The sequence below is a fragment of the Callorhinus ursinus genome, unplaced genomic scaffold (genome assembly GCF_003265705.2).
Source record: "Callorhinus ursinus isolate GAN/ISIS: 27379988/994484 unplaced genomic scaffold, GSC_fseal_2.0 scaffold46, whole genome shotgun sequence".
Lineage (NCBI taxonomy): Eukaryota > Metazoa > Chordata > Mammalia > Carnivora > Otariidae > Callorhinus > Callorhinus ursinus.
In genome coordinates, this window is record NW_027397108.1 from 1767609 (window position 1) to 1794176 (window position 26568).

The window sequence follows — 26568 nt, forward strand, 5'->3', positions numbered from 1 at the left end:
ACACACACACACACACACACACACACACACACACACACACACACACATATTCCACTGGCCAAGCTTCTCTGCTCCACAACACAGGCATTGGACTGTGTGACCGTGTGGCTCAAATTTAGATTCAGAAATGAGCTCGGGCTATCACTTGAGTCTCTGATCGTCCTAGTCACACTTACATAGAGTAGCTCCTTTGTTGTTTTTGGGTTTCTGACTGTCACACCCCCACCCCCTGCCCAGGGCCTGTAGCTTGTATATGCAAACAGTAAAACCCCAGCTTGTTTGCGATTCACCGGAGGGAAGGAAACTGCACTTAAAAACCAGTACGTAAGCAAAACAAAACCCAAACCGTACATTCTTGCCTTTTATGAACATGGACTTTCTTTGGAGCCTTACTTGGGGTTATTGCAGTGTCTCTCTTGATACTTGACTCCGCCACCACAGGTTCGCGAACACTCTGACCACTTGGACCAGGCGGACCACTGGCCGTGGACGGGCCGGGGGCCATGCTCCCCAAACTTCACACACTGGCCTTGCCGACACCACTGTAAAAAAAGAAGGTGTGACACGTTTCCTGTCAGAGTCCACGCAGGGACAGGAAGGAGAGGCAGTCACCTGCGCATTAACAGAAAAACGAGTGCGTCGGCAAATGGGAGAACCCAGGACACCTTGACAGGTTCCTTGGCCGGCTGCACTTTACTGACACCGGGTTACTCTGCATCTACTGTGTGCGTTTTGGAAGGCTGACATCTAGGGAGGGGGCATCTGTCACCAGCAGGCAAATATCGTATGCTTTGTGAGCTGTCGAGGTGAAATGTTCAGAGATAAGATTCCACCCAACAGCCAAGGGACTCAGTGCAAGCACAAGGACAAAGGAGCCTCCCCCAAAATCTAGAAACAAGGCTGCTTCGAGAACAATGTGGATCATTCACTCAGAGAGAACCGGGTTTTTTTTTTTTTTTTTTTTTTTTTTTTTGGTATGAACACAGAATTTATCATTCTGATGATCTTACCATAAAAACAGATACAATTATGCAGACATTTTCGTTTAACCCAAACCATCCCTGCGGAGCACTTCTTATGAAGCCCAATCGTTCTCAGTCCAGGCCAACCGTGCTTGTAGATAACATCCTTTGACCTTTTTGTCTGTATGAAAGGTCCCTGCTCCAGACCCTCGGATGACTTTGAGCTCTCCTAGTGTCTTTTATTAGGAATTAGCTCTGGGTCTTTCATTTGCTAGTGCTCTGATCGAGCCAGGACGAGAACGGTTTTCCTCTCCTTTTGTTTTCTTTTGCAATACATTCCAGGCTTTGCTGGTCATCTCTGTCCTTGGGGCTTGCATTAGCCTCTGGTAGTGGTTTTATTCCTGTGGTGCTTTTATTATGAGCAAGTTCTGCATGACTTAGTGTAATTGCACACTTTCCTAAAAGCCTCCACAGTGAGATCCAACGGACTGGGGTTTGGACCATGCATGCCGGGTTCTGCCGAGGAGTGGGGCTTCAGTTACAGAATTAGGGGGAGGTGGTTTGACTTTCAAATCTTCGCTTTCCCCCTGGGATACATTTGGCTCCTTGGCTGTTTATTGCGTGGCGAGTGCACTTTGCCCAGATCAAGATATTGCTTCCTTTCTTCAAATTCTTGCCGTGTGCGGATTACTTATTGTGTTTTTCATTTGTCTTTTCCCCGGGTTAATTGCCATTTCAGAGTTTGCATGAACTCCTGTAACACCATTGAGCCCTTTTAGGGGGAAAGCAATTGGTCATTAGAGGATCTGGGCCACTGCGAGCAGCTATCAGAATCTTCCTGACCAGGAGTCCCCGGGACTGTCCTGGCTGACCTCAGTGGCAGACACAAGATAAGAGCCAACAGCAAGAGCAGGGGCTGTAATTTATGAAGTTGCTCCTAGGTGCCAGAAACAGTGCAGGCAGGGGGAGCGGGAAGACTTCCCGTGCACTTTCTAACATAATCCTCCCAAAGCGCTAAGGAGTTAATAACTATTTTCTGGATGAGAGGAATTCAGCAAAGAAATACTAACAGAGCTACCCAAAGCAGCCACATGGCTATAGCTGAGGCTCGATTTCAACTCACCAAAGCTCCTCAACAGGATATGTATCCTTCTCGCCTCAGAGGCAAAGGCTCCGCACCCAACACCCCTCCCCCCCACATAGGTCTTAACCCAAATTTCTTTTTTTTTTTTTTTTTAAGAAATATGATTTTTAGATCTGTTCCAAACCTTCAATTAATTTAACTTTCTTTTATTTCAGGATTCATCCTAGTACTGGCTTAGGTTGCCAGAAGATTGTCTCCTCTGGCTTTTTCATTCAGTATAGAAATCAGAAGTAAATACATGAATGCACACACACACACACACACACACACACACGCTCTTTGGATCTCATTGCAGAGGCTTTCAGGAAAGTGTGAAGTTATTCTAAGTCATGCAGAACTTGCTCATAATATACATATTATATATATATGTGTGTGTGTGTGTGTCTGATTCACACGCACATGCATAATATACATTTATAAAATTCTACATATAAAATTGTATCTATCCATACATGTATAGATATGCCTTTCTTCTAATTTCAAACTGAGTGGCTGTAACTGGCCAGACACCTTTTATGACCAACAGAAAACATAAGCCTTTCTCTTCTTGCACATGTAACTAGATAAACGTATGTGCTTTTTCACATCTTCAAATGTTTACTGAACATTCATGGTCCAAATATCACTGAATGACCAGGGACTAGAAAGATATGGGGAAGAATTCAGCTAGGTTCCAGTTACAAAGGAACAAAACACAGAGTAGTCGCTACTCTGTAGGACACTTGATATAAAGCATAAGGCACGGTCCTGGCCTCACGGAGTATATAGTCTAATGAAGAGCTGGTTCCATCCCCTAGAGGAGGAAGAGTCCGAAAACCTTGCATGTGGATGCAGTAATAATTAAACTGGAGTGATGATGGACAGAACTCATCTGAATGCTTTCTGCTGAGGGGGACGCCTTCCCCCATTCATTCAAGGGCATTCCCCCAGTATTTAAAACTGCAGTCTGGTCTTTTAAAATAATGAGGTTGGGAAGTGGCATGAGGACATCTGTTTTCTAACTTCTGGACCGATTTGTCTCAGGTTACAGTAAATAAGGCTAATCCAGAGGCATTTTCATGCCCATGGAACTACATCCCTGGTGTAGGTAGGTAATAAAAACTTTAGCCCTATGCCACTTGGCACTTACTTTCCTTGCTTATTATATCAATCTATTCTTGTACATCCCTCTTATATTTAATGCTGTTGCATTCATAATGAAAAAACACCCACTAATCCTCGAGTTTCAAATCCTAAATTTTGATGCTCTAAAAATAAAAATGACGGGGCGCCTGGTGGCTCAGTTGGTTGAGCGGCTGCCTTCAGCTCAAGTCATGATCCCAGGGTCCTGGGATAGAGTCTCTAGTCAGGCTCCCTGCTCAGCAGGGAGTCTGCTTGTTCCTCTCCCTCTGCCCCTCCCCCCCAACTCATGCTCCCTCTCAAATAAATACAGTCTTTAAAAAATAAAAATGACTTGAGCAGTACTTATATGTTCAATTATTTCACTATTTTGCCTCATCACACCTAAAACATTCCATGCCCATTTTCAATGAGCATCCTTAGTGGAATTTCCTAAGACAGGCACTTCTGAAGGAAAGTTGCAAGTAATACCTCAATTTAAAAAAAAAAAAAAATATTTTCTTTAAAATCAAAGAGTTAAAAAATTTATTTTCTTTAAAATCAAAGAGTTAAAAAAAAATCACATCCCAGCATCCATCTTGGTGTACCCACTCACTGTATTTCATTCTAATAAGTGCACACCTAATCCCGGGCATCGACAGCAACTCAGGGCTTAAAGGAGGTCTGTTTAAAAAGAAAGTCCGTGTTATTGGCTTCTGCACAGGTTTCCCCACTGGACTGGGAGTTCTTGAAGAGATAAAACTGAATTTTATTCATCCTTGTATCCCCAGAGCCTCCTGTCTCTGATATCTAGCAGTCAGTAAGTTATTGTGCAATTGAATTCACTTTAAATGACTAAGTCTTCTCTACCGGCTCATGCTGCCTCGAGAGAGCCAGAAGCAGAGATCAGAGATCCTGGAGCATCTCCATGCTCCCCTCTTTCATAGCTCTTGATCATGATTTTCCAAAGGAATGCACCAAATCTGGGTCATTTACTGCTATATCAAGTGCACCTCTCCCTCCAGATGCTACTAAGAAAGGAGAAAAAAACCCAGAAACTATGAATGTTCTTCCTTCAAAACACAGATATCTTCCAATACTGGAGATGGTTCTGAGCGCTGACCACACTTGCTGGCTAACGGCTTTCTGGTACAACCGACAGTGAGTGATCCAGCTTACCCTTTGCTAGGAGTCCCTCTAAGTGATGGGACTCCACTGAGCATGTCAGAAACTCAGTGATGGGTCCTGTGAGGTGAGAAGTAGAAGCCTCGTATGGGGGGGACAGTCCTTCCTTTGCTACTAAAGGGGACATCTGCTCCCTGTAGCTTCTCTATACTAAATCAAGTTTAAAAGGCAAACAGTATACAATGAAACCTTCCACCTTGTTGAAATATTTCATCTAAAAATGGAAACCAAAGTCAGAAAAAAAATCATCATAAACAATTGAGCCAACTCGGTGATATTAGCATTGAGTTTTTATAATAGCTGCTACATAATGCTGGTGGATTTAAAGACAAGTCAGAAAATGTATGCGGCCAAGGCATTCCATTCTGAGGTCCCAGTACAAATAGTTTGTACGATGGTTTGTTTCTATGTGTTATCGTGTTTCCAGAACTAAAAACTAACACGTATGCAGTTTACCATACTCAAGCCACAAACGGTCCCTTCCGCTGCAGGCATAAACTTGGTCTCACACCTGTGGCCCACTCGATGGCACCAAAGAGACTTGCAAATGTCCTGAAAGGAAAGAAGCAGTTGGTGAGGGTGTTGATAGAATAAAAATGAAAATATCCAAAGCTTTTGTACACAATATTGTATCTTGATGGGGAGGTCGTAGTAGTTCATTTCAGGACCATTGGGCTTGAAACTAAGAGACCTGGTTTGTAATAATCACCACCACCACCACCACCACCAGTGAAGCAGGAGAGGCCAAGACTGGAATCGAGCACACTGGATTCAGATCCTTGCTCCAGAATTCCGGGTTCCACGCCCTGTGGACGGACACGTTCTAGAAGTCTCTGATGTGCAGTTTTCTCCCCTGTGCAAGCAGTGATAAAAGCAGCTCTTGCCTCTCCAGTTGGTTCTCAAGGATAAATGGTGTGAATGATCACCATCATCACCTTCCTCTTCTTTAGTAATTTTCAAGCATTTGGACAATTCTTACACCATGGAAGAGTTTAACTCCCACACTAGACTGTGGTAGGCAGAATACTGCCCCCCCACCCCAAAACGACCACATCCAAATCACTGACACCTGTAAGTTTGTGCAGTTACATAGCAAAGGAGAATTAAAATTGCAGTCGTAATTAAGGCTGCTCATCAGTTGATCTTGAGATGGGGAAACTATCTTAATTTTCCAGATGGGCCCAAGATAATCACGAGGGGCCTTAAACAGGGCAGAGGAAGACAGAAGAGAACCAGAGAAAGGACAGTGTGAGGAGGACGAAGGGGGATATTGCTGCTTTGAAGATGGGGGAAGGGGCCATGAGCCAAGGAACATAGGAGGCTTCTAGAAGCTGGAGAAGGCAAGAAAATGGCTTCTCTTCTGGAGCCTCCAGAAGGAATACAACCCTGCCAACACTTGATCTTAGCCCAGTGAGACTCATTCCAGATGTGTACCTCCAGAACTGTAAAAAAATAAATTTGTATATTAAGTCACCAAGTTCATGGAAAGTTAGAGCAGCCATAGGAAACTAGTACTGTTACTAACCCCATTTAGTGTTGGACACTAAACTAATTCCCCGTACTAACTAATTTAGATGATGGGACTGAGCAAGCTATTGACACTTTCAAAGCCGCCAAGTCACACACAGCTGGTAAGTGGCAAAGGCAGGACTCACACTGGCCTGATTCCAGCCAGAGTCCTTGACCACTGCTCTCTGGACCTGGATTTGCCATTAAAGGAAGTTGGAAAGCTCTCAACCTCTCTGGGCCTCAATTACCCATCTACAAAGTGAGGGGACCGAACCAGATTCCTTCCAGCTCAAACAGCGGAAGTTGCCCCTCAGAATTATGTCACTAAGAGAATGTCAAAATCATGAAATGTCAAAATCATTCCATTTTGTTTGCCGCGTTCTGTTTACTGGGATAGATGTGTGAACACGTACAATTTGGGGGAAAACATTAACAGCAAGGGAGGAAACAAAATGACTTTTGTGGTCACTTGGTGTGGCCCTGAAAATTCCATGAACTGGACACCCAATTCCCCAAGCCTTCCAGTTGATGTAGATTTCACAGTGACACAATATGGCAAGAACATGCTCAGGAGTTATTTCACAAAAAAAGTTTTCCACAGAACCAAGAAGAGGAAATACATGGAAACCAGAGAGATGTGCAGGGAGCCCGATCGTGTAAACCATAAAGTCCGTCCCCCCCACAAAATGGAAGGATGTTCAGGACGCTGCTGGGGACTACAACCCACCCATGGCCCCAGACATGTACCACACATGCCATCATTTGAAAATCACCATTTTCAAATCTCAAAACAGCTCCTAAGACACGATATTTCAGTGTTTCCCGTAGACATGGACCTGCCACTGACATTAGTAGAAAGCACGAGGCAGCCTGCCAACAAGTGAATCAGCTTCATCATCTCTGTGTGCTCTCCCTCCATGTATCACCCTGGGCCTGAGGGGAACAACTTAATGTGGAAAAAGACAGTCGACATCAAGATGGAGAAAGGAGAGGCAACCATTAAAACCTAGCCACAGTTAGAAAGGCTTTCAGGATTAAACTGTTTCCCTCCTGACAGCCAGCGAGCAGCCATAACCCACACCCGTCGCCTATGTGGCAGCCACTGAAAATGACCCTGGGGCAGACCCAAGCAAAGGAGACCCGGATTCCATAGCCAATGCCAAGCCACAGGGTGAAGGAGAAGGGGCAGCTGGAGAAGACTGGGAAAATGAGGCAAAACACAAAAACACAGGATTCCAGAGTGAAATCAGACAGGCTGTATGAACATGTTATTTCTTTTGTGGTGAAGTACATAAGTCAAACATAATTATAGCCAACTACATGCTTTGACGACCATGAGAGTCTTCTGAGAAAGCTCCCTTGCAAAGTAAACAGAAATGAGAGTTTGTACTTTTTTGCTTGCTCTTCCCTCTTTTTTTCTTCCAACATATTCGACTAACTTTTCCTTATCTATAATTCCCTAGACTGAAGTCATAATTTAAGGGAAAAAGAAATAACCACAGAGACTCCAAGGTCTCATGTTGCCTGCATGTGATTTTTAAGGAGAGTCTCGATACTAGGCATTACTCTGTCCTATCACTTGTTGATCATGTTGTCCTGTTGTGTTCCCAAGATTCTGAAGGACGCCCCTCCAAGCAAAACCCAACGTGCTAAAAATGTTAATGGTTTCTGCAAATTGAATTTTATAAAGCACCGAACACATCCAAAACAAAATTCCCCATCTGTCCCCCCAAACCTGTTCAGCCTCTTCCAGCTCATGTTATGACACCTCCGTACTTCTGGATGCTCAAGCCAAAAATCCTAGAGTCCTCCTTGACTCCTCTGTCTCTCTCTCCCTTCCTTGAGGAGGGATGAGAAGGGGACAGAGGCAAAATCCTCCACTTGATGAAAATGGGAGTGCTAAAGAAATGTTCGTTTTAGTTACCATGTAAATTCAGCACATGATTCCTGGGTCTCTACCACCACGGCAGGTACACGCTATGTATTTGCCACCCACTGAGGTAAGAGGCACACCTGGTCAGTTATAATATGGCACCACAAGTTTATGATGGTCCACAGAGGGTGCAGACGGAGGCCGGGTGAAAGGAATGTTTAAATCTCCTTGGGGGAAATAAGGAGGTACCACTTGCACTGAATCTCCGACAACAGTAAAAGATGATTAGGTATTTGTCACATGCGTGACCAGGCAGCATTCTAGGGTGGGAAGCATGTCTACAAAGGCTTGTAGACATGAAAGAAGGGACGGTATGAGAAAATACAAGGACATCAACACAGTTGGAACATAAATCCATGGGGGAAGTTAGTAAGAGTTGAAACCTGATGTAGAAAATTTAGTAGATTGCAAAGTAGGTACAATTTACTAATTATATTTAGATTTAGATACTAGGAAGTTTCTCCTTATTCCCCATTCTTTTATCCCAATGTCAAGTTCTTTTTTTTTTAAATAGTATTTAAAACCGAGATATAACTGACAGGTAACACTGTATTAATTTTGGGTATACAACATAATGATTCAATATTTGTATATATTACAAAAGATCAGCACAATAAATCCAGTTAACATCTGTCTCCATACACTGTTACAATTTTTTTCTTGTGATGAGGACTATTAAGATCTACCCCCCGCAACTTTCAAATATGCAATAGAGTACTAACTATAGTCACCATGCTGTACATTGCATGTCCTTGACTTATTTTCTAGAACTTTGTATTTTTTGACGTCCTTTATGCATTGCAATGTCAGATTCTTGAAAGAAGAAATACATGCCCATCCTACTATTTCTGATGTGCCTTTTCTTTTGAAGGAAGTGTTCTCTGAGGTGATGGGTGCGAACATATTTACTAGAATTCAAATGCCTTCCCCGTAATTCCTGTTCTGCTTCAAGCCCTCTTGGTGCATCTGTAAATGAACATCTACGGAGCTTCTGCTACCTGACAGTAACTGCCGGCTGCTGAGGTAACAGAGTATGGGCTGCTTGCTGCTAACTTAGTAAAATAAGGGGCTTCGGAAACACTGACCAGAGTCTTCCAGAGCTCAGGGCCTTGGGCAAGGAAGCCACGGGGAGAGAGGAGCCTGGGATGGCCACGCTGCTGGAGACAGGAGGGCGAGAGCAGAGAAGAAAGCCTGGGTGTTCGCTGAGGGGTGCCGCCGTCCCAGGAGCTGCACCCTCACAATTACCAGGGAAGAACTGTCCATATCCTCACCTTACAGATAGATGAAGCCACAAAAGCCGAAGGAGGTTCAGCCATTTGCTCAGGGTTCTAGGATGTGGTGGATTAAGGTTTTAAACCCAGGTCTACCTAACTCCAAAAGTCAGACGGGGTGTGTGTGTGTGTGTGTGTGTGTGTGTGTGTGTACACGCATGCGTGTAAAACTGAAGAAGCCTAATTCAACAATTCCCAACCCTGAGCGTGCATCCAAATATCACCTAGAGCCCCTGTTCAAGCATTGCCAAGTCCTACCCCCAAATCTTCTTATTCTTTAGGGTGGGATGAGCCCTGATCATTTGCATTTATAACAAGTTCCAGGGATGCTGATGATCAATTGTGTCGCTGGTTTCAAAGACACTTGAGAATTCTTTCCTTTTTTTTTTTTTTTTTTTTGCTCTTCTAACTATTATGCAAAAACTGCCTTTCCAGGAGGCATAAAGTTCAAAAAAAGTAGGCAGTGGAGGAGAATAGGTTTGTAAGGGAAAGCAATGACAGGACAGTGAAGACTCTGAAAACAAACACCATCCTTTCCCTGTGCTGCCGGAGACGGGTCTACACTGTCCGGACCAGCAGGGCAAATGGGAGGTTTGCTTGTTTAGGAAACCCCTCCCCCGTAGGGCCAGGCAAGAACTATCTGTGATTCTCAGCGGTAATGCCATGGTTGGTTAAAAACAGGTATCTTCCGCCCCCTAAGCTGTGGGGGGAAACATTCTGCATTCGGGATCTATCAACTTCCCTGTCTTACCGCATGGTCATCTCAAACCTCTTCCTTAAGCAAATCTCCCCACCGCTCAGGGATTCCCATCCCTGTGCCTTCCTCATTCTAGCCTGCAATTCCCACTTCCCTTTGCTCCACTCCCCAAGGAAGACCATCAGACTGAGGTGCTGTCTCTCGAAAATATGGTATGGTTCCAGAAAAATATCCGTCACCAAAGAGTGGCTGTTTGAGCCCTACACACTGTCGGACACGGAACAGGCACCGCACACGTTTGATGAATGTCTGATCCTGAAGGCATCCTAGTAATTTTTAAAACTTCCTTTATATTTCTAAAGAAAATCAAACTTGTTACCAACTGTGCATTTGCCACAGAGTAAGCACTTAATAAATGTTTGATTAGTGACTGCGTAAGCTAGTGAAACCTTTAGGAATGAAGGGAAGAGGAGGCAGAGTTAGGCAAACTTTGTCTGCAAAGCGAACGTCTACTGACTTCTGCCAAGCACATCAACAGGCAATTAGAAACAGGCGTACACTTATTAATGTATACATGATACACCAGCATTTGCCAAAGTAAGGTCCATGTACCATGGAGAATACACCAAAAAAATTGTGAATGGTGTGTGGGTAAACTTTTCTAATAGTCATACATTTAAAGAGCATTAGAAAAATATGTGATCCCATATCAAAACCTGTGATTTGGTGGTTATTAGGACTGGACTCATGTATTTTTAAGTGAGCTGATTTATTAGAAAAGCAACACATGAATAACAATACAGAGATACAGGGCACCTGGGTGGCTCAGTCGGTTAAGCGTCTGCCTTCAGCTCAGGTCATGATCTCAGGGTTCTGGGATCGAGTCCTGCATTGGGCTCCCTGCTCAGTGGGGAGCCTGCTTCTCCCTCTCCCTCTGCCTCTGCCTCCCCGCTCGGGCGTGCTCTCTCTCTCAAATAAATAAATAATCTTAAAAAAACCAATATAGAGATACAGCACAAAGAATGAAGGTAATTATCAATGACTGAATGTTGATGTTCGTGACTGAGGCTTAGGAAACACTCCTATTAACTGGAGAAAAGGAAGCTTAACATCAATGTGATGGACAGGTTTAAAGGTTTTGAGGCTTTGGGCAAAGGGAATATACAATCTCTGAGCTCCACGTTAAAAATGATAATACTCCTTTCAAAAGCTCTTTCTGAAGACTGAGGAGAAGTAAAATAAGTCTCTAAGAAGATGCCTTCTAAAAAAAAAAAAAAATGTCTGGCGCTTAACGGACTGAGCCACCCAGATGCCCCCCGGGGTCCCTAGGTGGCTCAGTCGTTGGGCGTCTGCCTTCAGCTCAGGTCTTGATCCCAGAGTCCTGGGATCAAGCTCTGCACTGGGCTCCCTGCTCCTCGGAGAGCTTGTTTCTCCCTCCCCCACTCCCCCTCCTGTGTTCCCTCTCTCGCTGTGCCTCTCTCTGTCAAATAAGTAAATAAAATCTTTAAAAAAAAAAATGTCTTCTGTGGAACAGAGGCTCACATGGCAAGTGCTGGGGGCAGTGGGAGGGGCAGTGTTATCCGCAATGGGGCTGCAGCGGAAGGAGGAACGACAGGAGGAGGGCCAGAAAGGGGGACGAACAGGAAGACAAGGAGCTATAAAACGCTGTCATTTCCCAGTTTCCAGATACGTAGGAATTCCACCTTTCTCTCTCTGGATAGTAGGGAAGAACAACTTAAAACCGATTCCACTTTGTATTGATGTTGAGATGGTCAGTGATGGAGTTTTGGACGAACTGGTTCAATGTTTCTCCCATTTCTACATCCTGGACCTTTGCTTTTCCCATCAGGTTTCTCATAATATTGAAGGGCAGACTGGACACTCAAAAAAGTTGGCTGCCAACAGTTTTCATATTCCATAAAGGCATAGGTATGGATTTTGAGGTGGTGATGCTTTTTCAACGTATCATGTGGAAAGGGAATATGAACACAAGAATAATAATCAGAATGATGAGAAGTAGGCAAATGTGACTCTACCCAGATTTGCTACTTGTGATGAAATCCTCATCTACCCAGGAGGGATTTTCTCCCACAGATGCAGTTGGATGGTATTTAAACCAGGCATGGTCTATGGGGGATAAGCCCGGATAATTCACTGACAGTAAAATCGCCACTTAATTATCATGCCAAACAGCTGACATTTTAGAGATAACCCAGACTCTAACCCTTGGCCTTCGCAAACCAAATGTTTAGATTTCTGTTAGGGACACAGACACATTGCAGAATCTTAATGTAAGTTTGAGATCACAAGCAAACATACCTTCACAAAACCGAGGCTGCATAACTTGGCTTTTGCTCCAAACTGCCACTTGCACTGTGTGTCAGCATCATAAATCTGTCCTGGTAGTTTGTCCGGATATTTATACTGTCCCGTTTGCTTGGGCTCATCCACCAGACAGCCAGCCTGAGGTGTGCTGCCACGAAAACACAGCCTTGTTAATTCCTGTGTTTATCTGTGATCTTTCCACGTGAAACAATTCGCCTCTGAATGCACTCACATGAGGAAAAGCATAGCATGGCGGAAGATATAGGTAATACTGAACATTAAAATGGGTATTTGTTTTTTCCAGAGAGTGAGTCCTGTCCTGTCTAAGAAGATGGAATTTACACAGCTACGGAACGTTTCACCTGGCGCTGGAAGTCATAGCTCTCCAAGTGGTTTGGTTTGGCCAGCTAGATGGGAAAGGTCAATATATTTGAAAACTCTCCCCAACAATCATACTCAACAGATTTTTATTGGGGTGCCTACTGTGTGCTGAGCACCAGGCTAAGTGCTACAGGTACAAAATAAACTAGACAGAGCTGGTACCGGTCTTCATGGAGTTGAAAGTCAGGCTGCACCTTTTATAAATGATGGGGCAGTGGTCAAAGATGTACTTTACCTAAAATAATCTTTACAAGCAAAAAATAAATTAGGTTTTTGAAAGTATTGGGAGAAAGGACGCATTGGGGCAATAAACAGAATAATTCCCCAAAGTGTGCCCAACTGGGATGTGTTAAGAAAAAAAAAAAAATCGGTCTGGATGGTGGATATGGTTAAATAGCACCTTCTCTCCATTTAAACTAAATAGCTAAGCTATGAGATCAATGAGAGGCAAAAGAGCGCGGTGCTTAAGTGTGATTTTGGAGGCAGACAGATGGGAATCCGAATCAACCATGAGACCAAGAGCAACTCTAAAATACCTCATTACTGACAATGACTTACATTAAGAGTTTAACAGATGCAACAAGAAAATGCAATATGCTCAACTCAACATAATAAGCATGCAAAGTCAACTGTTGTTGTCATCACCCCAAAACATTTAACTGTATCATATTAATGACAGAAATTCAATCTGTATTAAGTTGACCCTGATTTATAATATTTATTGGTTCTATTCTCACATGAGATAGAAAAGATAATTTCAAAGCCCCAAATAATAAAATTACAATAAGACAATCTTCTATTTGATAAAACTTATCATTAGCACAAGGTTTGTCAATTTCTTACTGTTCTTTGGGGTATTATTTGGTTAAACATCTTATATTTAATCAGCTTTGCCTGTGTGTATTACTAATTCTATAAACATTTGAAAATCATAGGCAATAGTACAGTTTAAGAAAAAAGTATCAATGTTATCAATTCCCAAAGATATTTTGTTAGTTTCCCTAACATTGGGTCAAAGGGAAATGGGATTAGAACTTGAGTGTTCTTATGAGTCAACATAGCATAAGATATATCATAACAACTAGAGTGCTATTATAATTACAACGGTCAAATATATATTGTTGCTAAATAAAATTAGAGGAGGGTGCCTGGGTGGCTCAGTCAGTTAAGCGACTGCCTTCGGCTCAGGCCATGGTCCTGGAGTCCCGGGATCGAGTCCCACATCAGGCTCCCTGCTCAGCGGGGAGTCTGCTTCTCCCTCTGACCCTCTTCCCTCTCGTGCTCTCTATCTCTCATTCTCCCTCTCGCAAATAAATAAATAAAATCTTTAAAAAAAATTAAAAAAAATAAAATTAGAGGAAACTTCAAAGGGTTCCAACCTTGGGTTCATCATTTAATATGAATCACATAGTGCTTCCTTCCTAACTCCCATTTTACTAATGACATGTAGTTTTGAGTTATCAAACAGATTTTATATAGCTATCATCCCCTTTGGATGTCTTCTGGCCATAAAACGATCTCATGGCTATTTTAAACAAAATAGGTAAGCAAGACAATATTCCATTCATTATAAAACATGCACACCACTTTAGCATTTTTAATACTCTTATGACCAAATTTATTGATCAGAGTAAAATACTTAAACACAGTAAAAAGTATATCTAGCAACCTCTGGAGGTCATAAAGGGGAGAGAGTTATAAGCATAGATCTTGGAGTCATACCCGACCTAAGTGTGAGTCTTATGTCTACACGTCACCAGCTGTAGTACAGTAAGCAATACAATTAACCTTCCTAAGACTCAGTTTCCTCAACCAGAGACTAAGGATCCTAATAGGATTGCCATGAAGACTGAATGAGGCAACATTCGCAGAGCATTTAGCATGGGTATTAGACCTTCAATGTATTTTTTCAATAGCAGTAATGATGACAATATCATTACCATTACCATCATCACCAGCACCACCACCAACACCATCATCACCAGCACCATCATCAACGCCAGCACCATCATCATCATCACCAGCACCATCCTCATCATCATCACCACCACCACCACCACCACCACCACCATCACCACCACCATCTTCATCATCATCATCACCAGGACCATCCTCACCATCCTCACCACCGGCACCATCATCATCATCATCACCACCACCACCATCATCACCAGCACCATCCTCACCATCCTCACCACCAGCACCATCATCATCATCACCACCACAACCATCATCACCAGCACCATCCTCACCACCAGCACCATCATCACCATCATCATCACCAGCACCACCATCATCACCAGCACCATCCTCACTATCACTATCACTATCCCCACTATCAAGCCACTGAGTATTTATTTTAAAAAGCTGTTGAGCACTGTTTGAGGTCACCACCCCAGGAATACCCGTTTTATTTTGTCTTACCTAAGGAATTTCTTGAGATACTGTCGGCTACACGAAGACCAGGAAAACACCCCATTGTTTCCTGTCAGTGTGGGAGACATGATATTGCCTTCAGCCTTCCTGCAGGGATTGCCTTCCCCATCGTGAATCATGCCGAAGCTGAAAGAGAAGAAAACAGAAAGTTTTCTGTGAAGCCATTTTCCAAATGATAATCAAAGGAAGAAGATAAACTGAAAATCAATGAACCCAAGTGAGAGACAAAGTTATCACAATTCTAAGAAAAAACAAAGACAAAAATGAGTTACTCTATACAATCGACCTTTGAACACCATACGGGTTAAGGCCACTGACCCTCCCCACCTGCAGTTGAAAATTCAAGTATAATTTTTATCTCTCCCAAAGCTTAACTACTAATAGCCTACTGCTGACTGGAAGCCTTACCAATAACTTAAAGGTAATTAATACATGTGTTGCATGTTACATGTATTATGTACTATTATATTCTTACAATCAAGTAAGCTAGAGAAAAAATGTTATTAAGAAAATCATAAGGAAAATACATTTAATTTTTTTAAAAAAATTTTATTGTTATGTTAATCACTATACATTACATCATTAGTTTTTGATGTAGCGTTCCATGATTCATTGTTTGTGCGTAACACCCAGTGCTCCACGCAGAACGTGCCCTCTTTAATACCCATCACCAGGCTAACCCATCCCCCCACCCCCCTCCCCTCTAGAACCCTCAGTTTGTTTTTCAGAGTCCCTTGTCTCTCATGGTTCGTCTCCCCCTCCGATGTCCCCCCCCTTCATTCTTCCCCTCCTGCTTTCTTCTTCTTCGTCTTTTTTTTTTTTTAACATATATTGTATTATTTGTTTCAGAGGTACAGATCTGTGATTTTTTAAAAAGATTTTATTTATTTATTTGACAGAGAGAGAGAGCACAAGTAGGGGGAGCAACAGAGAGAGAAGAAGAAGCAGGCTCCTAACCGAGGAAGGGAGCCCGACGCGAGGCTCAATCTCAGGACCCCGGGATCATGACTTGAGCCAACTCAGGCTCAGGAGTCCCAGGAAAATACATTTAAAGTAGTATTTACCAAAAAAAAAAAAAAAAACCCTACATCTAAGTGGACCTGCACGCACATAGTTCAAACCAATGTTGTTTAAGAGGCCACTGTTGGGGAGCCTAGGTGGCTCAGTCAGTTGAGCGTCCAACTCTTGGTTTCAGCTCAGGTCATGATCTCAGGGTCATAAGATCAAGCCCCACGTGGGGCTCTGCGCTCAGCGTGGAGTCTGCTTGAGAGTCTCTCTCTCTCCCTCCCCTCTGCCCCTTCACCTTGTTTGCACACTCCTCTCTAAAATAATAAATCTTTTTTTTTAAGAAAAAAACAGTCAACTGTAGTGTTGTAAAATTAATATAGAAAATTCTAAAAAATGCTAAGGGCTTTGTTCTATTATGTCTTGGCCACAAAATCAAAGAATGGTATGTCTGCTGTATATTTTAAGGACAAGAAACTTTTGGTCAATACAGCTAAGCTAAATTAAAATGATGGGATAGTCAAATTCTTTTATTTCAAGTACCACATTTTTTTTTCTTCCCACCAGTTGTGAAACTGTGATAAGGAAGTTCACGGTCAGGAGGTGATAGGTTAAAAAAAAAACAAAAACACATTTAGACATCTGTTTGACATTCATATTTCTTTCCTGCTCTGTATAAAGGCGCCTTGTGCCTAACAGGCATTTTTGTACCAGTGTTCACAATAAAATTGGTTCATTCATACCTTGCTAAGAAAGTGGCTGTGCACATACACAAGATTCCAATTTCCTGAAGATAATCTGCTCATAAGAGACACTAGCACCAAAATATTCAAATATAAATTATAGTTGTGGAGATGAATTTGCTTCTATTTTTAAGTCAGAAATCAATCAGATGCTCTGAAAATGAGCATTCAACATAAATGCTGAATACGAGACACACACGCCAACACTCTTAAACCCATCTATCCAAAGAGCTTTCGCTTTGAAACAGTCATTTTGTTAAGCAGCGTGCTGATTCCAATGTGGATGCTACTGTTCAAGGGATTTTTGAAAAGCCTCTACAGAACTGCATTGGCACCAGATTTCATGCCTTATAAATTCGGCTCATTACTCTCAGGTTTTCTCATTCCTCATTTCGAACTCTATTCTCACAAGAGAAAGATTTACTAACACCAGGGAAGAGAATACTAAGTACACGCAATGACACCAACTATAAGAATATCCAGCGTGTGCACCAAAAGCCTTTGAACAATTAACATGCCATTACATTCTGGGAATTTACACGTCTATCCAATTACTTTCTCGGTATAATGAACTAAAACGATCTTCACTGCAGAACATGGAAGACATTCCTGAAAGACCAGGGGGTCCGTTAGATGACTTGCAGTCCCTCTATCCCGACAATGGATTTCTGTGCAGCTATAAAACATTGTTGTTTAAAAAAAGCAACATCCACGATGACTTGCCTTTATTGAGGGAGCTCTCCTTATCGTCAGGTACGATTCTGAGCTTTACCCAAGATTTAGCCTATCTATTCTGACTAGACCAACAGTTATCATTAGGGGGATGCCAATGAATCACGCAACTGGTTTTCATAGAAAGTGGTGAATCCAGGGCTCACTCACTTGTGCCCTGACTCATGAGCGATGGTGAAGGCCAGGCCAAGCCCCGTGTCCTCATTGATGGTACAACTTCGGTACTTACTGCACATTCCACTGATGGGGGCAAACCCTATTGAGAGAGCAATTTCAAGTGTTAGTCCAAAGGGCACACATACAGATACCTGACCATTTCTTATGGATTCAAAATGTTGTGCACAGTTTTAGTTTCATTGGTTAACATAATTAATTTCAGTTTAATTGATTCATGTACTTAATTTTTTTGCAGGGAAGCACTAAAGGTATAGGATTATCTGTCCTGCCCAGATAAATGCAGAATTTAACATTTTCTTGCCTTCTAAAAGATATTGCCATCAACAGATCCTCCTCCCAACCCTGTAAAGTCACTATGAGTGTTATATTTTCCATTTTACATACAGAACAGGAAGCTGCAGGACATTTATATGCCTTATCTCAATTAAACCAATGCAAAATGTCCACTTAACAGCACTATTAGCATTAAAGCTCAAGGTATATTTTCTAAGAGAACATACATCCTGGTCTTTTTCTGAAGCAGACAACATGAAAAGGTCTGAACAATGTGAACAGATTAAATGCATTGTTTCCTATTCACTAGAATGTGACAAATGCTTCTGTTTTCAAAAACTACTTCCTTCTAAGAGCAGCTATAAAATCTTGCCAGCCACTGTTTGATTCTATCTTGAACCACATTATAGCGTTAAATGTCTTTCTTCCCAGTTTGGGGTCCTCCTATGCAGAACAAGAGTATGTACCCCGTTAGTATTAAATACACGCTTGCAGATGGCCTGCATCCACTTTGCTGCTATGTGGTCCATGAGACAATCTGAGAAACTTAATGTGTAGGCATATATCATCACTGGCACCACCACCACCATCAACACTGAGCTAGAGGAGCATTAATTCATCAAAAAAAAATTGTTGATTTCTTACTGTATGCAATGGAATATACTAGAAAATACAGTATAGATGTGGAAGATTTAGTCCTTACTCATTGTCGCGTGCAAATGTAGAACAGCTGAGTCCTTTAAAGGTCAAGTAACTTTCTAAAGGATGCACTTCTATGCTACCCAAGGGCACAGTGATGCACCATGGAGATCAGTCAAATTTTCTTCAGCTGCCCCAGTTGTGCTTATGGAATAAATCACAACTCGTCTAGTTAAACAATTCACCTTAATGATCATCAATAGAGTTAATAAAGAAAAATACAGAATGAATAAAGGAGATGAACTCACCATTCCACCCTGACTTGAGTTAAACAGAACAATATTCACCACAGGGTACAGTGAAGATAACTACTCCACAATTTAAATATTAGGTCTTATTAAGGATCATTAGGACCACCCACCCAGTAGACAGTTTCCATACTGTGTTTTCACAGGTGTGAGTGAAGCACCCATTCATACCTTACCTAGAGTGTCACATGGTTCATTCTTCCAGGAACAAATGTCAAATCCCGTGAGTAGGATGGCGTGGTCATGCCTCTTGCCATTCTTTCCAATGAGGGCAGACTGCCACTGACAAAAACTATTCAGAGACTGGTCTGCATGATGGTTGATCAATAATCCTCCCTATGGGAAACCCACACAAATCAGAGTGTGAATCTGTCAGAGGTGAGAACGTTGAATTATTCCATTTGTACAAGCAAACACAGAAACATGTTTCTAGGGAGAAAGGTCAGTAGAGGAAAACACTTGAGCTAAGGTTGGAGACAACCGATAAACAAAAACAAAAACAAAAACAAAAACAAAAAAACCCTAAAACTATTTCGGGTAAATTCTCACAATATTTAAAGCAACTACAGAGTTTTAGTAGCATACTTTATGACTAGTTCTATTTCTAAAAAAACAAAAATAATAACCTGACATCAGTTAGGAATATCTGTGTTCATCTCATGCTGGTACCACCTTTATAAAACTGTTAAAGCTTTTAGAACCTAATTATAAGTTAATAGTGATAAAAGTTCAATGCCTTCTTCAATACAGCACGAGGAAGGTAGTGACCACAACTTATTTACCCCTATGTCAAACTTTCCAGCAAAGGGTTTGCCACGTCACAGATTAAAATCCATCCATCCATCAAGCAATAAAAAGAAAGCTCACTGAACGGATGTAGAAACAAATAATTATAAGACTCTGAGGGGGTAAGATAGGACCTAGCTTTAAGATAATTATTTACCAAATCTTTGCTTAAAACTATTGACTTGGGTCAAGTTGAGGGTTTTTAGAGTAGGTCTTTAATTATCCGTGAATTAGGATGCCTCTGGCTTCAATGTCCTTGGGCAAAGTATAAGTATAAGTGGTAGGTTAAAGACAAAAGTGTCTCCCAATGACACACACCCTCCTTTCTACCTTCCTAAAATTCCAAGAACAATTTGACAGGTTAACCTCTGTAGCTGCACACACCTGGACGATGAGATTAATTTTTGTCTTGTCTCTGACTCCTTGCTTTGTACGTTAATTACTGGGGTAATGGATGAAGAGGAGAAGCCACAGGGGACTTAAAAAACTTGGTAATCTCCACCTCAGAAAAAAACAGTTTCAAACAGCATCAAAACACTACCAAGCAGTGAGTGCCGTGCAATCAACACTTTATTATATGTTCTGGTTTTATGATTTACTCCATGCCTGTGTCCTGCACCTCAAGGTAATCAATTCAAGGGCAGTTAAATATTCCTTATTTTATTCCTGGTAGTACCTAAGATGGTGTTGGGGAGACAGCAGGTTTACTACAAGAATTTTCTGATGACTTATTTTCAGTATGTTTTCAAAATATCTTTTTAAATCTACCTGCAATTACCCAGCATATCCAACGTGCAAAATCCAACTGACCCTTAAATCTACTATCAAATGCCCCTTCCCTGTAAAGCCTACATAATATTTGTATTTTTATATATAACGTAATATTTTACTATATATGCATATTTAATCATATCAATGCCATTGTATAGATATATGTATTTTATATATATGTGTATACATATATATATATATATATATATATAATTATTTTGTGATGTTTTAGTTATTTGAATATATAACCCTTTAGGTTGTACTTTCTTTGAGGATAGGGTCAGCCTATTTTCAAGCTGGAATTTCTAACGACTAGTTCATGGATCGGTACACAGTAGGTATTCAATAAGTAGATCCTGAATGGCAGAACGTATTTTTTTAAGGATTTTATTTATTTATTTGGCAGAGAGAGACACAGCGAGAGAGGGAACACAAGCAGGGGGAGTAGGAGAGGGAGAAGCAGGCCCCCGCCAAGGAGGGAGCATGATGTGGGGCTCGATCCCAAGACCCTGGGATCATGACCTGAGCTGAAGGCAGACGCTTAACCCAAGCGCCCCCTGAATGGCAGAATGTATTAAGAAATAAGTGAAGTTTGGCACTTACAGGTTCTTGTTCCAGAAGAATGAGGCTCACCACAACAATGTTTATGTCACTTCCAATGGTCCCATCTTTAAATAGGCTAGAAACCTGTTGGAACAATTGAAATCAAATGAAAATAAACAAAACCTAAAAATTTCCAAAACTCTGTGTATTAATCAGGCAGATTTATAAGTATGCAGGCTTCAATTTTACAAAATTGAATATATGTATATGAACGTATGAAGCAATTTCCTCAAAACTCAACTTTTTTCCAATAAAATTATGTGACTATAGCTGCTATTCGATCCATACAAGGATATTCTGTGATTTTTGGCTGTTCTGGAGATCCAGAGTATTGGAGTCCTAACAAACTCCCTTACCATGTTCATGACCGTGAGAATGTACGTGGTAACATTTGCCTTGCCGTGCTTTTCCACCATTTTCTTGTCTGCTACCACAAGGGTTTCCACATTTAGGCCCTTTTGTGATTTTCCAGCTGATCTTCTGGGTCGCCCTGCACTCCCATACTCATCAAACCTGAGATAGGTATCCTCCGTCGGAGGCTTAGGGGCATCTACAATGAACATAAGAGCATTTGGAGGGGATTATCAGTGGAGAACATCTGAGTGAGATAGAAAGAAATCTAAACAGGGCAGGGAGAGAGTCTGTAACCAACACTTGACAGATGTACTGATAAATGATGACTTCGGTGCTTGTCCTGGGGCTTTGCTGCTAGTTTGTGGTAGAGAAAGATTCATTCAAAGAGGTTGGTAGACGGATAGACTCAATAACTCAAAAATACCCTAACAAGTGGAACACACACACACACACACACACACACACTACAAATCTAGTTAGTACAGCAGGTCAACAAAAATTATTTTTGTCTGAATAGTCTTTAAAAACAGAAAATGCTTATTTTATTTTATTCTAAACACTGCAAAGACATTCTTTGCCTCTGAATTCATAACACTTCATATATTATTTTCTAAATAAAATTTAGAAATATATGTCCTACAAAACACTGTCCATGTCTAACATCCCTGTTTCATCAACACAAACTTGAATATCACACAAAATAAGTGCTCAATAAGGACTCTTTGACCCAATACTGAGTTAGTTTTTGGGGAAATGGCATAAGTCAGGGGTGGTATTTAAAATGATATTAAATATTTCACAAGAGGTAAGGTGCAGGCACTACCTTAACAGAGTGGATATTGGCCATGGCCTTTGAGAAAGACACCTGGCAGTGGCAGGATGTTGGGCCAGGCATGATCCCTTCAGTTAATGGGTAGGGACAAGTCCAAGGATTGTTGGGAGAGAACAGGGCATTTGGAAATGTAATACTAAGAGTTATCTCAATACTTCAACAACTAGTACAGACATAACAGTAAAGTCATTATAACTCTCCACAGAGTGAAATTAAAAGATCAAATTATGTAGAGGTAGATATAAAACCTCAAGTGGGCCGCTTTGATAAGTGACCCTGAGTCTCAGTTTCTTTATCAGTGAAAAGAGCATAATACCCATAATACCAATCGTAAGGCTGCTCTAAAGATCAGCTTTGATATATCTATCAAATACATATCATTGTCACTATGGACAGCATCACTATTATTAATATCACTATTATCATAAATCTGTGCTAGATTGATAGTCCTTAAAGAGGATATTTCTGTTAACACCCCCAAGCCCCAAAGACCAATTAAAATGGTAGAAACATGATATTTCATTATTGCTCCCAATCAACAGCTCAGGGATACCCAGTACCCCTTCTTCTTGGGTAGAACCACCATCTGGCTGCTCTGTCCGACTCGGCACTCACCTGCCATTCGTGGCTACTGAGCCTTTGGAATATGTCTGGTGCCACTGGAGAAACCGAAGTTTTAGTTTTAATTTTAATTAATTTCCATTTAAATCAAGAAAGCAAACCTTGATACGGTGATTGAAAAACAAGTAAGTTTGGAATAGCATGCATATGTAAATCTACTTTTCTAACCTTAAATTTTATGAAATCCAAATACAGATTAAGTATTTCTGATGAGAATTTGTTGTCTACATTGGAATTGTGCTCTAAGCGTCAAACAATGACTAGATTGCCAAAACTTAATATAAAATACCCGATTTATAAGTTGGTATACTGATTGCATATTGAGATGATATTTTATAATTTATCGGGTTAAATAAAATATATTATGAAAATTAATTCGCCTATCTTTAATTTTTTTTTTTAAATGTGGCCACTGGAACATTTAAAACTACTTGTGGGGCTGACATTGCATTTCCATTAGATGCCGCTGGTCTACAAAGGGCAGAAGGTTGTGCCTGGGTCACAAACCGTGTGCCTGGGTCAAAAACCTGTATCTCACTGCCACCTCCACATAGGTGCCAATATTCTCATTTCCTGTGAAGTTATCCTTCAAGAGCTCAAAGGGAACAAACATTCCAACCACCCCTGAGGATTCATCTCTGATTTCCTTCATTATTGGAAGACGGGGTTCCTTTCTCAGGAGCACAGAAACCAAGATAATATAGGGACCCATGACTAAAATAAACAAAAGCATATCAAAATCTTTCCTAGTTTAACCTAGAATTGAGAACTGATCACCGACTTTTTGCCTGACAGTGATGAATATTGGTCCATCTCCAAGACTAATTTCAGGGGGTGCTTAGGGTAGCCCCATTTTAACCTGCAGAGTCAGCACACCTGACTGCACTCAAGAAAGCCTGTCGAGGGCCCACATAAGAACAGAGTAAGAAAAAGTTTCCTTACATACATTTCTTGCGTCGTCCACAAAAATGCTGCTTTTGCAACCTTGGGTGGTGATGCTCTCTTTCTTGACTCCGAGATGCATGGGGAGTGTGAGTTGGGGAGTGACCGGGATAATGCCTGCTGGAGCCCGGGTAGTCATGGCAATGCTGGACCTTCTCCTCAGCCGTCCTTTTGTACAGTACGTGAGGATGGTGTCCGGCAGGTGCGCTGTAGTTATGTTCCTGGGCCAGCAGCTGAGGTAATGGTGAAATGAGGAATTCGTTTTTTCGTGTCCTTATTAGACCTGACTAAAGAGCCAAACACACAGAAAACATTAATGGTTCCAGGCAATCCCTTCTTACGTGGTGATTTTCAACAACTGTTTAATCGCTACTTCCTGTGTGCTACTTCCTTAGCACCGTGCTAAGTAATTGACATGCATTATCTATTTCATATGTACCATAAACAGTTACAATACTGTATGTTTCATATGTACCACAAACAGTACAATACTGTAAAATACCTCCATTTTACAGAAGACAAAACTGAGGCTAAGAGAGTAAGTAGGAAAGCTAGCACTGGCATCGTAGGGAAGGAAAAAATAATTTTCCCTTTACCCTTCTAGGTTCTTGACTCAGACCCCCATTGTAATAAAAGATTAACAGGAGAAAAACAGAGGCTTAATAACATGTATACCTTCCTTCTACATGGGAGTCACCCAGGAAGACTGAGAAACTCCCCCAAAGGGCCCAAGACACCACCTTATAAATACTGTCTCCCGGGAAAGATAGAAGATGTTGAGGTGGTGATGGGGGCGGAGGACGGGCAGTCATGCAAGGTTACCAGGAAAAGCACAGAAAAAAGAGCTATGATTGATATGCAGATTTAAGTCCTGGCTTTCTGCACCAACAAGTTGCTAGAGATTTGGTCACCCTCCTGTTCCTGGCACAGAGAGGGAGTCACCCCACAAATGGAGGTTTCCCTTGTGAAGGTAAAATGGTAACTTCTACTCGGTTTTCAGAGCTTTTCTTATGTCTGCTGTTTCTTAAAAACAATCAGCTGAAAATAATCCTTATGCCAAAGAGGCAGCGTTTGGGGCACCCAGAGCTCTCTACCCTCAGAAGCAGTGCCCTTAGCTACAGTTCCAGACTCTGCACTACTAATCTTGATGCATAAGGACTCTTGTGCCTGAGGGCAGAGCCACGTGACGTCCTGGAGCCTCTGCATCTATGACGAGGGGGACACAGCGGCAAACACAGGACGGAGGGGGCTGCTTCATAGCGGCCCGGCCGCCAAGGGACCCATAGCATGGGCAGGAAAAACTATGACATCCCATCCTGGTTTCACAGGTGCTAAATAACAGGACTAGCATAGGTGGCGGAGTGGGGAGAGTGGTCACGGTCATCTCCATGTGTTATCGACAGCATCTGCTAAATGGCGAAGAAAGAATGAACCGGGACTTCTACCCCTCCACTTTGACCTCAGTCTGTACACGCTAATTGATTCCATTGTTCTTTCCGGCTTATCTCTTAACTCAGGCAAAAGCCCCAGGGGGCAACACATCCATGGGTGAAACTGAAACTACCTCCTCGAGCAAGAGTGACTCCCCTGAGCCAGCAAGACCCCAAGTGACTGATCCCAAGACAATGACAGACCTGACCTTCACTGCCCACCTGCACATACCCACTAACCTTTGCTGCACATTTTCCTGACATAAACCTGGAAGTATTTTCAGCACTTTGGAGACAGCCTTTGAGATGTGAGTCCACTGTCTTCCTGGTGCTGGCCTCACTGAAATAAATCCCTTTCTTGTTTCCCCACCACTCGTCCCCTTTGGATTCTGTCAGTGGCAAGTGGCCAGACCTGGTCTGTTTCAGAACTGCCAGAGCCAGGCGCGCTTGAACCCCTGTGCCCCAGCGATAACAGGGGACTCGGCAAGCCCATCCAGTCGCAATTTCGCTTTCCAAGTTTACGGCACAAAGTGTTTATCTTTGTACCTGATATTTCAGCCGCCAACACACCCCTGTCTTCCCTTCCACACCTCCGCCCTTTCTCTTCTTGCATTTGGTTCAGAAGGTCCTGGACATCCGGGCCCTGGGATAGCAAGTGTGGTCTGCCGGCCCTGCAGCTTCAGCCCATCCAGGAGCTTGTTAGACATGCAGATGCAGGTCTCACCCCAAATCTGCAGCATCAGAGTCTGCATTTTATTTAGATCCCCATGTGATGTATGTGTCTGTGAAAATCTGAGTAGCACTGATAGAGGCCGGCCACTCTTAACCTTTGCCGAACATCAGAAACCCGTGGGGATCCGAAACACACACACACAGACTCCCTCACTCCCAGGAAGAATCCCGCACCATCAAAAACCAGATCTCTGTCCTTGTGATTCATGCATCAGACCTTCAGTTCTGAACTGCTCTGGTGACTATCGCCACGCACCAAGGGCTTCGTGGGCCAGTCTTCTAGGGCTTCCCTTCTTCGTGAGCAAAATGGGGACCCTCCTCCCCTCCCTGACTACCTTACAAAGGGAGACAGAATAACCATTGAAGAAACCCTTTATACACTCTCAACTACAGCAACCTAGGTGGCTAAGGAGGATGGCTGATTGAATGAACAGTCACTGAATGCCAGGGAAGTGCGAGGCACCCAACTATGCAGGAGATACACAAACAGAGCAGGTGCTCTGCTGGGGAGCCAGACACCTAAAAATTCAAGGATGCTACCAAATGCTAAGGGGGTGTCGGGGCGAGCGCAGGTTACTATGGGAACACAGAGGCGCCGGCACTTAACCCTGCCTGCGGGCTGGAGGGGTTGCTGCATACGGGCTCTGTGCCCAGGCCAAATTTGGGCCCGCTGTTATAG

The 26568-nt window shown here is 42.3% G+C and overlaps 1 protein-coding gene across 1 annotated transcript in view; it reads right to left on the reverse strand.

The window, feature by feature from the left end:
• ADAMTS18 (ADAM metallopeptidase with thrombospondin type 1 motif 18) overlaps positions 1 to 26568 on the reverse strand; it is a 144832-nt gene that overhangs the window by 52378 nt on the left and 65886 nt on the right. Inside the window, exons 4-12 of the mRNA XM_073882296.1 lie at positions 23732 to 24014; positions 21335 to 21528; positions 20979 to 21062; positions 18995 to 19154; positions 17572 to 17677; positions 14930 to 15067; positions 12119 to 12272; positions 4846 to 4941; positions 394 to 542 (exon numbers count right to left, since the gene is read on the reverse strand). Of these exons, the coding sequence (XP_073738397.1) occupies positions 394 to 542; positions 4846 to 4941; positions 12119 to 12272; positions 14930 to 15067; positions 17572 to 17677; positions 18995 to 19154; positions 20979 to 21062; positions 21335 to 21528; positions 23732 to 24014 (1364 nt within the window). The remainder of the gene's footprint in view (positions 1 to 393; positions 543 to 4845; positions 4942 to 12118; positions 12273 to 14929; positions 15068 to 17571; positions 17678 to 18994; positions 19155 to 20978; positions 21063 to 21334; positions 21529 to 23731; positions 24015 to 26568) is intronic.